The sequence below is a fragment of the Danio aesculapii genome, chromosome 14 (genome assembly GCF_903798145.1).
Source record: "Danio aesculapii chromosome 14, fDanAes4.1, whole genome shotgun sequence".
Taxonomy (NCBI): Eukaryota; Metazoa; Chordata; class Actinopteri; order Cypriniformes; family Danionidae; genus Danio; species Danio aesculapii.
The window spans coordinates 5,109,920-5,127,124 of NC_079448.1; the positions used below are offsets into that span (position 1 = coordinate 5,109,920).

The following is a 17,205-nucleotide window of genomic DNA, read 5'->3' on the forward strand; positions in this document are numbered from 1 at the left end:
GTTTTTATCAAAACAAATATAAATATGCATATAATAAATGATACGTCTAATAATAATAACATTATACAAATGCAAATTGTCATGAATAAACTGATAAAGCCCCCTGAGGTGAAGAAGACATGCATGTAATTTTGTAATATTTTAATCCTTTAATTTTTTTCATATGCAAAGATATTTGTGTATTGTTGTACATCCTGTGTGTATTACGCAATGTGTAAGCATTTGGTATAACTAACGCGCTCTGCGCTGGACTTTAGATCAGCTTTTAGTTGGTCAAAATTGTGCAGACTTTTTCAGATCCTAAAAACAGCAATGCCCCAACAATGTATCTTAACACACCTCCTTTTTAGACCAGCACACCCATGAGTCCACAAAGTGGTGCAAATGGATTTACTATTTAAACAACGTGGCACAAAACGTGGAAATTAAGGTTGCGCTGGTCTGTAAATAGCAACATATTGTACAATTCAGGTCTTGCGCCTTGTTGCGCTGGTTGTATGATAGGGCTTGTCTAGAGGATACTTGTCTAGAAAACGTTTCTTGATTTAAATGTTTCTTAAACATTTTAAACAATGCTTCCCATTTTGCCCCCTTCACATTTAACACATTCTCAGTGGTGTTTCTCAAAAACAGACCAAGCCTTCAAAGCCTCAAATACAAAGAGCCTCATTTCTATCATTGAAAAAAATCCATTCATACGCATTTAATGTGAAAAGTGCTCAAACTCTTGATGGAATCAAATGTGCTGAGCAATCGACTCCAGTCTGAAAACACCCTGAGAACAATGAAGCTGCAATTATGCAATCGATATGCATTAACAAAGCCAACCGGACCCCTATTGTCTCCACTAAACTAAGCCAGAAGTGCACTTTCCTCCTTACCTGGAAGTAGAAGAAGGCCTGTCCGAACCAATAGTGCATGATGGTTGTCTGGGCGGCGTCATAGTGGAGCTTCTTCCAGATGAACTGAGCCATGATGGTCTGAACGAGCAGACAGCAGGCCAACGTGGGCAGATTGTGAGCTCTGAAGAGAAGAGCCACCAGTAAAACCACACCGCTGTACACTTCCCACAATCCTCTGCTCTTCAGACGCTTGCTGTCCACCACTGACGACATCACCTGCGAACGCAACAGGTCCTTCACACCGGTGAACAAGATCCCCAGGACGAAAACGTAGACGAATCGAGCCTCCACGGTTCCCCTTTAAGAGAAAAGGAGAAAAACTGAAAAACATTTATTAATTGGATTTACTTTTTTAAGGTAAGTGGTTGCAAACAACTTATTTGAGCTGAATTTTCAACAATCAAATTGAATTTAACAATTTGTTTGTTTCAATTCAGCCCGTATAAATTGTAGGAATGAGATTTTATACATGCTTATAGACATTACGAGTCATTCGCTCAGCTATGTCATTTAAAATGCAAAGATGACATTGTTTGAGATGCCTTTGTTATAACAATTTGACATCTTTCTTTTTATTTGACAAAAAAAATAAGTGAATACACCTAATTCGTCATAATAAAGTTTTAAAAACAAAACTTATTTCCATTGTGGCCCTTGATTTGAAGTACAGATGATACTACTACAATTTACACTATTATACGCTACGTTATAAAAATAAACAAATACAATCACACATTTCCATTAAAACATACTGTAAAATCCAACCCAGGCTCATAGCGGATACGTAGCCAGGTCTACATTTCTGGGGACACAAAATACGTAACCGAAGGTATGTCTGTTTCAACCCAGGCTCATTCTGAAAACGTACCTCCACGGACATTTCTGGAGATCGCGAAATACGTCCTGGCGGCACGTTTTTCTGCAGTTTTTGTTTTCGAGAATCCGCCAGGGGTCGCTGTGTACGTTTTCGAGATCTCAAATTTCCCTCGCGAGTGCCATTCGCGCCTGCTGTTCTCACGTAAATCCACCAGAGGCCGCTGTCGATTCACTTTTGGACAGACTTTCTGACTGACTGAGCGAACGATCGGCTGACCCACCCTCCCCCTTCCCTAAACCTAACCAATTTTATTGATTGATCCGCCCACCCACTTCCCTAAACCCAACCAACACGTTTCAAAAGCAATCCAAAAAAATAAAAGCTCTCTTCTGACTTTTTTTTTTACCACATTCTCACCCTGCTATTCACTTGCTTGTTTTATATTTTGGATTCTGTTTTTGTCTTACCTGCTTTCTGGAACCGCTCTTCACCGGACTCGAACCCCCGTCTTCGTGGTCAACTTCTCTCTGTATCTCAAATCCGCCGACGGACGTGGCGCGCTAACAGGACAAACTGGTTGCAGCCGGAATGCAGTCCATACGGAGGTAAGCGGTCAGCTGGTAAGCGCGAAAAGGAACGGCATCACACCGCCCCGTAGCGTTCGTTTAAAGAAATGAAATGCAGCCATACGTACCTCCGCCTACGTAATTCGCTGTGTCCAGAAACGTCCGCAGGGCTACGTTTTCACAATGAGCCTGTGTTGGTCTGTTTGCAGTTTCAAAAAGGCCGCTGTGTACGCTTTTTGATGACCTCAAATTTCTCTCGCGCATCCTCTTCTCACGTAATTCCACCAGAAGGCGCAATATAAACTTGCTTGATGTCGACTGACTGACTAACCGACCGACTGACCCACCCACCCCCTTCCCTAAACCCAACCGATAGTGTTTTCAAAGCAATGTAGAAAAAGAAAAGCTGTCACTGCCATGTGGTTTCAGCATGTTTTTAGCCTGCTGTTTATTTATTTAATTACATTTTTTACTTTTGTTTCACCTGGTTGGTTTCTGGGACCGTTCTTCGCCGGACTCAACCCTGTCAACTCCAATCTGTGCCCCAAGTCAATCCCGTATGCAGTGAGCCACTGGGCAAACTGGTAACACCGGAAAAGCTGTCCACATGGAGGTAAGTGGTCAGCTGGTAGCACTAAAAGGAGCAGAAGCCATCTGCGACGTCATACCACCCCATAGTGTTTGTTTTAAAGACGAAATGCAGCCAAACGTACCTCTGGCTACATAATTTGTGCTCTCTAGAAATGTAGTCAGGGGTATGTATCTGCAATGAGCCTGGTGTTGGTAAAATCCATCAACATACTATTCAGCTTAAGAGCCAGCTTTTAGATTTTAAACTAAAACTAACCACATTTGTAATACAGTTTCAAGTTTATTCCATAGCAATGGTCCCAGAAGATTTAAAATGATTTAAAATGACAATGTAAAATACGTAAGATTTTGCCTAGTTTTACAACAAGGTTGCTTCTTCACTCTTAATAAAAGTGCATTTAAATAAGAGGGCGCTTTATTATTTATAATGTTCTATCTGAGACCCAGCCCATTGACTTGTGTTTTCTGTAGTGGACATTGAATTATCATGAATTTTCTTTGTATTTTTTGAGCTACTCTGTCAAATCCTGTTGTACTGTTCAGAGGACATCCTGGGCGAGGGAGTTGAGGGAGACTCTGATTTAGAGTCTGACAATCAGACAATTAGAGAATTAGAGACAATTTTGAGGGGGTTTGAGTTTCAGGAATTTCAATACAAAAGGAAAAAATGGCAAAAAAATGGCTTTTGTTTTGTTTTTGTTACATTAATATTGGATTATTATCCCTTTACAGCCATATCCTGTACAGTTTTGTTGTCTGAGTGGCGGTCGTTTTGACCTAAAATGGTCCTGTGGTCCACTACAGTGGACATGCTGTAAAATTAAAAATAAAAACAAAATGTAAAAACTCTAAATTGTAGAATTTTTTTTTAACCCAAAGGATGTAGGAAATCACAAAAAAAAAAAATGTATTCGAGTCTCAGGAGGATATACCATTTTAATGTTTATGCGTTCAATCTACTTTCAATAGGAAGCCAATTAAGACTCTTGAACTCTTGGTGGTGACATGTATTCTGTATTTGTATCAGGTTGTCAGAAACATCTCAAAAAATGCAATGAAACTTAATGACAGTTGTCATAAGCATGCATAAACTCTCATTTACAGTATATTCAGGCCGTGGGTCATGTCATTAAATTATGATTAAGGCTTCATGCATAACCTGTTAAAATTGGGATGTGAAAATAAGGGATATGCCATAAAAATAAGGGATATTTCACCATAATAAGGGATATGCTGCCCAAATTACTAAATATGTTCATTTGGAGCTGTTTCATTGTAAATAAACAGTTAAATGGTCAGTACTATGTTTTAATATTATTATTTGCAAAAGAAAAATTAAATGGTATACATTAGCAAACAGTTCAACAGTTTCTCAAGTTTGAGGATTGCATATGAAGAGGAGACGGCACCTGTAATGTAAAGGAAAGGGAATCCCGCCATAAACAAAGGGAAAGCACAGAACACTCACATTTAAGAGCAAGGGGCGGCCCCTGGTGGTTCGGCTGTATGGGTTGTGTATTGGGAGGCTCGGCTCTTTAATATTTATTTGCCACTCTTCAGAAAAAGACTGAAAATACAGCAGAAATACGGGAAAATACTTTTATGGGATAAAGGCGGGATAGAACTGTAAAATACGGGAGAATCCCGGTAAAAATGGGAGGGTTGACAGGTATGGTTTCAAGATAACACTTTATGGCGACGCAGTGGCGCAGTAGGTAGTGCTGTCGCCTCCGCAAGAAGGTCGCTGGTTCGAGCCTCGGCTGGGTCAGTTGGCATTTCTGTGTGGAGTTTGCATGTTCTCCCTGCATTCTCGTGGGTTTCCTCCGGGTGCTCCGGTTTCCACCACAGTCCAAAGACATGCGGTACAGGTGAATTGGGAAAGCTAAAGTGTCCGCAGTGAATGAGTGTGAGAGTGTTTCACTCGCAGTGCTGCGGCTGGAAGGACATCCGCTGCGTAAAAACGTGCTGGATAAGTTGGTGGTTCATTCCGCTGTGGCGACCCCAGATTAATAAAGGGACTAAGCCGAAAAGAAAATGAATGAATGAATGACAACTCTTTACAATACCTTTGTATTAATAAATTTTAGATAATGTGTTTACTTACATGAACAAGTAATGAACATTACAGTATTTATTAATGTTAGTTAATGGTAATACAGATGTTCATTGTTAGTTTATGCTAATCCCTAATGTTAACAAGCATAAGTTTGCATTTTAATAATGCATACAACTATGATTAATAAATGCAGCGCATGTAATGTTTTAATAGTTTATGTTAGTAATTACATGAACTAATGAAACTTTATTATGAAGTGTGTCTGGTTTCATGACAGTCTTGTGAACAGCCTCTTCAAGTAAAGCGTTAGCACAAAAAAATCCTCCTGAAATGCTCATCAAAGATGCTCACATTTTCACCCACTCATGGAGGAATCGATATTGACTGCGAACACCCTTTTGTTTGAAGGCTTGTCTTCATCTCGCTCCAAGCTTGTGAAGTCTGGAGAGAATCAATATAAGCGAGGTTTTGGAGCTTCGCAGGGGAGAGCAGAAGTTACTTATTATAGCCTGGTGGAGGTCAGTCAGGTCGGCCGGCCCAAGCTCGCAGGGAAATCAGCAGAAACTGCCTTTAAAGACCACCGCATCGCTCTAAACCATGTAGGAAAAACCACTGGGAGGATATCAAGGTGCACACCTACTGTACTGTACATCAGAGATACTGTTTTATCTCCAAACATTAACAAAACACCTCAGATACAAACCATCTTAGTATTTAAAAGGATAGTTCACCCCAAAAAAAAAAAAAAACGAAAATGTAATTTTACTTAATCTCGAGTCTACTAAGATGTAGGTGAGTTTTTTTTATTCCAGTAGAATAGAATATTTTCCGCTAAAATGTTGGCTCTTGGCATGGGTGCAGAATATTTGGTAACATTTTACTTGAAGGGGTGTCATTAAACCATTATAATGAATGTCATGAATGCCAATGAGATTTTATGCATGCTTATAACAACTGTTATGAAGTGCAGAATTTTTGGGTGTAGAATATTTAATAACAATATTTGGTAATGCATTACTTGAAGGGGTGTCATTAAACCTTTGTCATGAATGTACATGAGATTTTTTGTATGCTTATAACAACTGTTATTAAGTGTACAATATTTGGGTGTAGAATATTGGGTAACATTAATATTTGGAATATTTGGTAGCACTTTACGTGAAGGGGTGTCATTAAACCTTTATGATGAATGTCAGGAATGTGCATGAGATTTTTTGCATGCTTATAACAACTGTTATTAATTGTAGAATATTTGGTAATGTTAATATTTGGTAACAATTTTTGATGACACTTTGTTTGAAGAGGTGTCATTAAACCTTTATAATGAATTTCAGAAATGTGAATAAGATTGTATGAATGCTTATAGCAGCTGTTATGAATAGTAGAATATTTGGTAACGTTAATATTTGGAATATTTGATAACTATATTTGGTAATGCATTACTTTATGGGGTGTCATTAATCCTTTATAATGAATGTCATGAATGCAAATTAGATTTTATGCATGCTTATAACAATTGTTATTAAATGTAGATTATTTGGTAACACTGATATTTGGATTATTTGGAGTATTTGATAGCTATGCATGCTTATAACAGCTGTTATTAGGTGTAGAATATTTGGGAGTAGAATATTTGGTAACATTATTATTTGGAACATTTAATATCCATATTTGGTAACACTTTACTTGAAGGGGTGTCATCAAACCTTTATGATGAATGTCATGAATGAGCATGAGATTTTTTGCATGCTTATAACAACTGTTATTAGGTGTAGAATAGTTGGGTGTAGAATATTTGGTAACAATACTATTTGAAATATTTGGTAGCAATATTTGGTAACACTTTACTTGCAGGGGTGTCATTAAACCTTTATAATGAATGTCATGAATGCAAATGAGATTTTATGCATGCTTATAACAATTGTTATTAGGTGTAGAATATTTGGGTGTAGAATATTTGGTAACATTATGATTTGGAATATTTAATATTCATATTTGGTAACACTTTACTTAAAGAGGTGTTATTAAACTTTTATAATGAATGTCATGAATGCCAATTAAATCTTATGCATACTTATAACAACTGTTATTAGATGTAGAATAGTTGGGTGTCGAATATTTAGTAACATTCATATTTGGAATATTTGATAACAATATTTGGTACCACTTTACTTGAATGGGTGTCATTAAACCTTTATAATGAATGTCATGAATGTGCATGAGATTTTTTGCATGCTTATAACAACTGTTATGAAGTGTAGAATATTTGTTAACGTTATTTTTTGGAATATTAGGAGTATTTGATAACAGTATTTGGTAATGCATTACTTGATGGGGTGTTATTAATCCTTTATAATGAATGTCATGAATGCAATTGAGATTGTATGCCTGCTTATAACAACTGTTATTAAGTGTGGAATATTTGGGTGTAGAATATTTGGCAACATTAATATTTGGAATATTTGGCAGCAATATTTGGTAACATTTTACTTGAAGGGGTGTCATTAAACCTTTATAAAAATGTCATGAATGCAAATGAGATTTTAAGCATGCTTATAACAACTGTTATTAAGTGTCATCAGATCAATTATGTCATTTTTAATGCAAAGATGTCATGGTTACATCAAATACAAATACAAACAAATACATCACTATCTGTTATTGTCTTTGTCATGACAGCTTGACATTACCAAGACAGCATAACTTGTCATAAATCTGTCATAAACATGATTGTCTCAAATTATATTTTTTGTGACATTATATTTTTTCTATTATAAATATGTCGTGAATTGTATAACAGCATCATTGATCATGTTTGGACCTGAATATTTTTTGGACCTCATACAGTGGCGCAAGCTGAATTTTTTATTAAAATGTCATTATATATTACTGACAATCTCAAAAAAATATTTGACAGAGTAATGACACTTTTAATGAGACATTTTAATGAAGAGTACAGTTAGTTTCACTGAAAACAGGATCAGAAAAACATTCATGACAATTAAAGGCCTCATGACAATCATGTTTATGACAGATTTATGACAAGTTATGTTGTCTTGGTAATGTCAAGATGTCATGACAAAACAGGTTGTGATGTATTTTATGCATATTTACTTTTTAATTTTCTGAGAGTAAAGTGCAATGTGCAAAATATGAAACAAAATGTTCATTTCTATCTTCATTTCTTCTGTTTATAATCATAAAAAGCATATTACACAAAAAAAGGTATGATTAATACAAAATGATACATCATAAAATGCAAGTCAGTGCCTATACTGAGATTTTGAGAGTTATAATTAAAACATATTTAATGTGGCTGTGGCTGACGATACATTGAGATTTTATGAAGAGAAACAATCTGTCCAACTGAAAACTGAACATTATTTACAGCATTATTGCCTGTAATCCAACGCCTCATCATAAATATAATGAGTAAAAGCCTCTTTTTTCATATAATGATGTAAAGTATCATACTTTTAACAGAGAGAAGCTGTTTAAAGTAACAATGCTGTAAATAAAGTTGATTTTCTTAGCTCATATCACTCATAAGACCTCAATGTATCACCAGGAGACACGAGTATTCATTTTGATTTGCTTGAATATGTCAAATAAAGAATTTTATATATTTATTTTTTAAATGCCAGTGGCTGACTTGCATTATATCAATCACCTATTCATGGTTTCAGCTAAAAAAAAAAAACTTAATTAATGTTCTACACCTTGCATGCCCAGAGGCTGAGCACATTTCCATTTTATTCCCCCTTCATTGCTGTGTTCAAGTTCATTTTTAAAAGTATTCATACTTTATCCGTTTCTTTCTATTTTGGGAAGCTTTTACTTCGCTACATGATTACTTGATTTGCATACTTCATCTACCGCCGCAAAACTAGATCAGACCAATTGCGTTATATAATGTAATTTAATCAGAGAAGCAGTGGATTAAAAAAAATGAAGAACCTGTTTAGAAACATTTTCAGTCAGAAATTGCTAGTGCATTTCCAAAATAACTACAGAGGTTTAGCAAGTAACACTGAAATATGATTGATGGATGGATGGATGGATGGATGGATGGATGGATGGATGGATGGATGGATGGATGGATAGATGGATGGATGGATGGAAGACATATGAAGAGTTAGATGATGGATGGATGTGAAGCATTAGATAATGGATGATTGAATAGATGGGCACGACAGACATGTGAAGAGTTAGACAATAAATGGATAGATGGATGGATGGATGGATGGATGGATGGATGGATGGATAGACATGTAAAGAGTTAGATGATGGATGGAAGGATGGGTGGATGGATAAACCCGACGGACGTGAAGAGTTAGATGATGGACAGATGGATGGATGGATGGACAGACATGTTAAGGGTTAGATGATGGGCGGATGGATGGATGGATGGATGGATAGACATTTAAAGAGTTAGGTGATGGATGGAAGGATGGGTGGATGGATAGACCCGACGGACGTGAAGAGTTAGATGATGGACAGATGGATGGATGGATGGATGAAAGACATGTAAAGAGTTAGACAATGGATGAATGGATGGATCGATGGATAGACAGACATGTAAAGTGTTAGATAATGGATGTATGAATGTGAAGAGTTAGATGATGGATGGATGGATGGATGGATGGATGGATGGATGGATGGATGGATGGACATGTGAAGAGTTAGATGATGGATGGATGGATGGATGGATGGATGGATGGATGGATGGATGGATGGATGGACGGATGGATGGACAGACATGTGCAGAGTTACATGATGGATGGAGGTACAGAGATGTTAAGAGTTAGATGATGGATGGATGGATGGATAGATGGATGGATAGACATGTGAAGAGTTAGATGATGAAGGGAAGTACAGACATGTAAAGAGTTAGATGATGGTGAATGGATGGATGGATGGACACAACATACATATGAAGAGTTAGATGACGGATGAATGGATGGATGAACAGATGGATGAAGAGATAGATGATGGATGGATGGACAGATGTGAGGAGTTGATGGTGATGATGGTGTGATGGATGATGGATGAACAGACATTTGAACGGACGGACAAGTGAAGAATTAAGATGGTGGAGGGATGGATGGATGGATAGATGAATAAGTGAAGACTTAAGATGATGGATGGATGGATGGATGGATGGATGGATGGATGGATGGATGGATAGATGGAAGAATAAGTAAAGACTTAAGATGATGGATGGATGGATGGATGGATGGATAGATGGATAGATGGATAGATAGATAGATAGATAGATAGATAGATAGATAGATAGATAGATAGATAGATAGATAGATAGATAGATAGATAGATAGATAGATAGATAGATAGATAGATGGACATGTGAAGAGTTAGATGATGGATATATGGATGGATGGCAGACAGACAGACAGATATATTAATCACGTGTACACAGCTGAGCAGTTCAGTTCGGCTCTACCTGATGCAATCCACCTGCACAAAATATGTTTGTTAGCATTCACATTCGTCTGCAGATAAACCACTTTTTAACAAGTTTTAAATTAGTTTATGTACTCTTTTCCCAGTTAAATGTCTAAAAATACTTGACACAGGGTAAATTTACTTTAGAAGCAACACACTAGTTTTTACAGATTAATATTATCTCGAATATGAGCTCATTTTATCTTCCAGCACTGGTAAATCTATTAACCTGTTTCTAACTATTCTAAGAGAACAAATGAAAAAAAACTCCACTTCAGAGAGACAAATAATCTCATAAAAAGAGGAAAATAAGTCTTTATGCCTAATGTTTAAATGGAAAACAACAGTAACAAAAAATAATATAAAAAAATAGATTTTAAACTAAAAATGTGTTTGTTTATCAATGACGTAAAAGCAACATTAAGATGAATACAGAGTTGGAATAGGATTACCCATTTTTGTGGTTAAAAATCACTCAAATATTCAACCATATATGTACTATTATTCTTAGATAATACTTGATATGTAAAATATTTTAATTAAATTATCAAAAAACCTAGAACAGAGTTATAGATTTTCTTATGTACTTACATTAACCCAAATTTTCCCCCCAAAAGGTTAAAATCCAGAGAAATATAAGCAGTTTTGACAAGTGAAACTAAACGTGTGATTTCTGCAGGAGTCCCATAAAATGTAATGAAGACTACAACTCCCATGATTCCACACTCAGTCACACCTTCATCAAACTATAGCTGTGTCCCAAATGGCACACCATACACTATGCACTAAATACACACTCAACAGCATAGTATGTGTACAGTTGAAGTCAGAATTATTTGCCCCTGTTTATTTTGTCCCCCAATTTCTGTTTAACGGAGAGAATATTTCTTCAACACATTTCTAAACATAATAGTTTTAATAACTCATTTCTAATAACTGATTTATTTTATCTTTGCCATGATGACATAAATAAAATAATATTTGACTAGATATTGTTCAAGACACTTCTATACAGCTTAAAGTGACATTTAAATGCTTGATTAGGTTAATTAGGCAGGTTAGGGTAATTAGGCAAGTTATTGTATAACGATGGTTTGTTCTGTAGACTATCGAAAAAATACAGCTTAAAGGGGATAATAATATTGACCTTAAAACAGTTTTAAACAAATTCAAAACTGCTTTTATTCTAGCTGAAATAAAACAAATAAGACTTTCTTCAGAAGAAAAAATATTATCAGAAATATTGTGAAAACTTCCTTGCTCTGTTAAACACCATTTGGGAAATATTTTATAAAAGAAAAAAAATTCAAAGGGAGGCTAATAATTCTGACTTCAACTGTATGTAGTGTCGCCCAAATGGAACACTAACAGTTTATTTACTAAGCAGATATTCAAACCGCTCCCCAGATGACGTTTGACGGTCACCAAATTAGCAAAGTAAATGACCAAACTACCAAAAAAACCTGCCATGAGTATCACCGCATTCGCCATCGGGAGTCATTATAATCACTCTCACAGGAGAATTTTGCTTAATCCAAAATAAACAAAGTAATCCAACATGAGCGCCTCAAAAGCTCCGCCCCTTCTACTACGTGAGCAAAGCAGCGGCCATTAAGTGCGTGAAGTGTCCATGATTATACACTTCATTTTAACGGTTAAACAAGTGCATCATCAGGGTGCACTTATTCTCTTTAGAGTTTCCAATGTGAATTCACTAGGTACACTATTTATACCACAAAATGGCGTAGAATAGTGCATAAGTGTGATTTGGGATGCACCTCATGCCTTTTTCATAGAGAAAATTACATGCTGTGCCTTTAAAACATGGGTATTGTGTATCATTGTGTAATATAAGCATGCCTGAAACCATGAGGCTTCAGATTGTAATTTTTTAAACTACAATCTTTGCTTTACTATGAAAATATTGTGCTTTAAGTCTTGCATTAATGCAGATCTACACTGTTAACAATTTTTAACTGTACAGTATTTAACTGTAAAATAAACTTAATGTGTTACTGTATGTTAAAGGTGCTGTATGTACGTTTTTGACTCTTCTAAAGCATAAAAATACCATAATATGTTTGCAGATATTTCAGAAACATGCTACTGTAAGTGAACATTCTTGTTCATCTGAAAAACATTGAAGTCAGATAATCTGCTTTGAAAATATCTGTTACATGCCGGAACGTCTGTCTTTGTTTTGGTCTTTTAACACGCCCAATGCCAGTTTATCCAATTATATTTCAGCACCCTGGGTTGCCCTGGTGGAAAACAGCATATTTCATTCATTCTTTCGGGAAGGCTCTCAAACTATGTGTCTGCGAACAAAATGCGGCCAGTAGCAGACTCCAAAATTAGATGCAGATTCAGAATTCTACATGAGTTCGTTATTAATTAGCAAATTATATAAATATTACGAACGTAAACATTAGGTGAGCAGGTTATATTGTAACCCGGTGTCCTAACGACACGCTACATGACGAGATTTACAGTGGTAGGCAATTTGGCTGTTTGCACCAGACAAAACATAACAGAAATTTAAATACAGCCATTCAGAAGCACAGAATAGAGCACTCGCTGCACTCCAACGAAATGATAAGATTTATAATCCAATGAATACATATTAACCCTCTTTAACATTATTAAATGTAGATGCTGAATCACTGATATGTGTTGGTTTGCACTGAATCACAGTTCTAAAGTTCAATTTCAAAAGGTTTATTTTATTTTCAAGATCTGAGGTGAACTATCTGCTGCTGCTTTCAGTGGTAGGGCAATGAATGTCATGTAAAACGGCATTCAAACTCACATTATTAGCATTTAACACTGAATAAAGCACATGAGGTGTACCTGAGCTGATCATTGTGTTTTCTGTTGTTCAGCTGCAAGAACTAGAAGCCGTTTCTAAAATATACATTTCAGGTGTTGGTTAGAATGAAAAATCCTTTTAATATTGAAAATATTCCTTCTATCTCGTGACGTTGCTATTATTTAGAACACGGTCATTTAGGCTTTAGGCTTGATAGTCAGGCACACTCCTGTTGGTGTCGTCAATCTGGCAACCTGCGCTTGTGTGCGTTTTGAACGAGAAGTGCAATACCTAGTTCAACCACTGGGTGTTAAACTTACATACTTCATTCTAAAAAAATGACTGCATATTTTACAGTAAAGATACGTATACAATTCTGTAAATACATATATAGCAAGATTAATGGTGCTGCAAATGTAAATACAGTATTTTTGCTGTAATTGATTTACAGTAACTTACTCTCGAACTGCTGCAAGTAAGTTACTGTAGATTCTACAGGACACTGTTAACAGTGTATCCATTCAAATTTAACACAGTCACTTTAATCAATATTCATTCATTTGAACCCCTTGTTCTTCAGCCAGAAACACCGCTCTGATTAAATTATATTTCATAATCCAATTATGATGATCTCCTCTAGTTTAACATACAGCATATTGTCCAGCTTCAGTGCACTCTCTGTAAGTTGCTTTTTCGTGTAGAACGGTTTTACAAAACTCCTTTCTCCAAAGGGCAGCACAACTGTATGCAGTTTAACTATGTTAAATCAACAGTGGCTTGTAGCTAGAGACGCTTCACAGTACACCGGATCAGTCACATTAAATGTGATTAGAGCAAAACAGGCGGGGATTTCAGCAATTTCCCTGGAGAAGGAGGAAAATCTCATCATTTTTATTGCCACTGTGTCTCTGTTCCTCTTCACTGTAAATAAGCTCCATCAGAGAGCAAACTACATCTGCACAAAACACTTTAATCCAGCACGCGTTTCCATGCCAACCAGAGCCTGGCAACCGCACGCGGCGAGAGGGTGACGCTGCAGGAAAACACGTCAGAGCTATGACACCACAAAATCAGATGTATACGTACTCAAATCTTCAATCTGAATCAACAAACCACAAGCAGGAGTAATAAATTCTGTATCTGAATTGGCTGTCATTTTGATGAACCAGTATCAATAATAATATCTCGAGAATCAATATTTTGCTCTATGCTATTTCTCTATGCTATATCTAGCGTGCTTGAACAAACAGTGCCTTCCAATAAATTACAGTCAGCTTTCAAATTCTGGCCACTTTATCACTATATTCGAGAGCTGTCCCCCTAATAGAGGACTAAATGAGTAAAGTTTAAAGTTATACAATCAGTGACAGCAGATTTAATTGAAATACATGCCTTGAGGTACATTTTTTGGCAAAACGTAACATATATTGCCCTGAGAACTTTTGGTTGCACGTTTCAGATGACTAATCTACAAGTTGATGCTGTCTACATTTCTGCAATACATAAAAGTATGTTGCTTCAGATTTCTTTCATTGCACTTTTCAGAGAAAACATCCACTAGAGGGCACTGTATGCTTTTTTTGTGAAACATAATAAAATACATTGCACCGGGTAAGTTTTTATTTCAGATGACAAATGTACTAGAGGGCGCTGTCTCAATTAAAAAAAAGTAAAATATGATGCTCTGGGTATGTTTTGTTGCTTGTTTCAGATGACAAATCCACAAGAGGGCGCTGTCTACATTTTTTTGTGATGCATAAAAGTAAGTTCCTTCGAGTACATTTTTATTATGCTTTTCAGAGAAAAAATTCAGTAGAGGGCGCTGTATACATTTTTTGCTAACCATAAAATACATTAATCCAGATAAGTTTCTTTGAAAGCTTCAATGACAAAACAACAAGAGGGCACTTTCTACATTTTTGCAAAATGAAAAAAAAAAAAAAAAAAATACATTGCTCTGGGTAAGTTTCGTTGCACATTTCAGATGACAAATCCACAAGAGAGCGCTGTCTACATTTTTGTTTTGTGATACATAAATGTATGTTGCTTCGAGTATATTTTTGGTGGTGAAAACTGCCCAACGCATCACAGGGACTACACTGCCAGCCATAGAGGATATCCAAAAGAAACACTGTCTGCGCCGAGCACGCAGTATTCTTAAGGTCACCTCTCACCCTGCTCACAGACTGTTTTCTCTCCTGCCTTCCGGCAGGCGCTTCAGGCTCCCCTGGACAAAAACCAGCAGACTGAGGAACAGCTTTATCCCCAGAGCTGTCTTCCTTTTGAACTCTGCCCCTCACTGACTCTTTTGCCCCCCCAATACACCCCCCTCACTCCTCTAACTTATACTCCTCACAATCACTGCACTATTTAACATTTGCACATTTAAAGTTTGCACATATTCATTGCACTGATTCATTTACTTGAACTGTACATACCCACTGCACATGGACATTTGTAATAGCATCCTGCACATATATTCATTTATTGTAAATCTGTTCATAGCTAATACAACCTGTATATGATGTTTATAGTACATCTATCTGTAAATATTACCATAATTTTTCTATAACTGCACTTTATAACTTATACCTATATCCTGCACTTGCTGCTATTGCACTGCTGGTTAGACCGAAACTGCATTTCGTTGCCATGTACTTGAACATGTGTAATGACAATAAAGTTGAATCTAATCGAAAAATCGAATCTAATTTTTATTATGCTTTCAGGAAAAAAAATCCAGTAGAGGGCGCTGTATACATTTTTTGCTAAACATAAAATACATTACTCCAGATAAGTTTTGTTGCATGTTTCAATGATAAATCCACTAGAGGGCACTTTCTACATTTTGCAAAACGTAAAATAAAAATACATTGCTCCGGGTAAGTTTCGTTGCACATTTCAGATGACAAATATACTAGAGGGCGCTCTCTATATTTTTTTAAAATGTAAAATACGTTGTTCCTAGTATGTTTTGTTGCTCGTTTCAGATGACAAATCCACAAGAGAGCGCTGTCTACATTTTTTTGTGATACATAAATGTATGTTGCTTCAAGTACATTTTTATTATGCTTTCAGGGAAAAAAATCCAGTAGAGGGCGCTGTATACATTGTTTGCTAAACATAAAATACATTACTCCAGATAAGATTTGTTCAACCAAGGCTCATTCTGAGAACGTAGTCCCGGGGACGTTTCTGGAGACCGCGAAATACGTCCCGGGAGGTACGTATTTTTGCAGTTTTTGTTTTCGCGAGTCCGCGAGAGGCCGCTGTGCGCGCTTTTTCCCGCGACGTTCTCGCGTAAACCCGCTAGAGGCCGCTGTCGAACGACCTTCCGCCTGTCTGCCTGGATGACAGAATGATTGACCGTGCGACCGGCCAATCGGCTGACCCACCCTCCTCCGTCCTTAAACCCAACCAACAACGATTCACAAAAGCCGTCCAGAAAAAGAAAAGCCCTCGTCTGATTTTTACCACGTTTTCGGATTTTGACCACATTCTCACCCTGTGACGAACTTGTTCGCTTCATTTTTTGGATTTTGTTTTTGTTTTCTTACCTGATTTCTGGAACCGCTCTTCCCCGGACTCGAACCCGGTCGTCGTCGTGGTCAGCCCCTCTCTGGGCCTCGAGTCCGCCAGATTACACGAAGAGCTAACCGGACAAACTGGTTGCAGCGGGAAAGCTCTCCACACGGAGGCGACCGGCCGGCCGGCAAGCGCCGAAGGGAATGGCGTCACACCGCCCCGCAGCGTTCGCTTAAAAAAATGAAATGCAGCCGTACGCACCCCCGGCTACGTATTTCGCGGTCTCCAGAAATGTCCACGGGACTACGTTCTCAGAATGAGCCTGGGTTGGTTTTGTTGCATGTTTCAATGACAAATCCACTAGAGGGCACTTTCCTTTTTGCATAACGTAAAATAAAAATACATTGAAAAGAAATAATTATCTAGAGGATGCTGTATAGATTTTTTGATAAACACAAAATATGTTGTTCTGGGTG

The 17,205-nt window shown here is 37.0% G+C and overlaps 1 protein-coding gene across 1 annotated transcript in view; it reads right to left on the minus strand.

The window, feature by feature from the left end:
• The window catches only part of pigg (phosphatidylinositol glycan anchor biosynthesis class G), a 258,252-nt gene that overhangs the window by 28,438 nt on the left and 212,609 nt on the right, over positions 1-17,205 (minus strand). Inside the window, exon 11 of the mRNA XM_056472074.1 lies at positions 882-1,200. Coding sequence (XP_056328049.1) covers positions 882-1,200 — 319 coding nt within the window. The remainder of the gene's footprint in view (positions 1-881; positions 1,201-17,205) is intronic.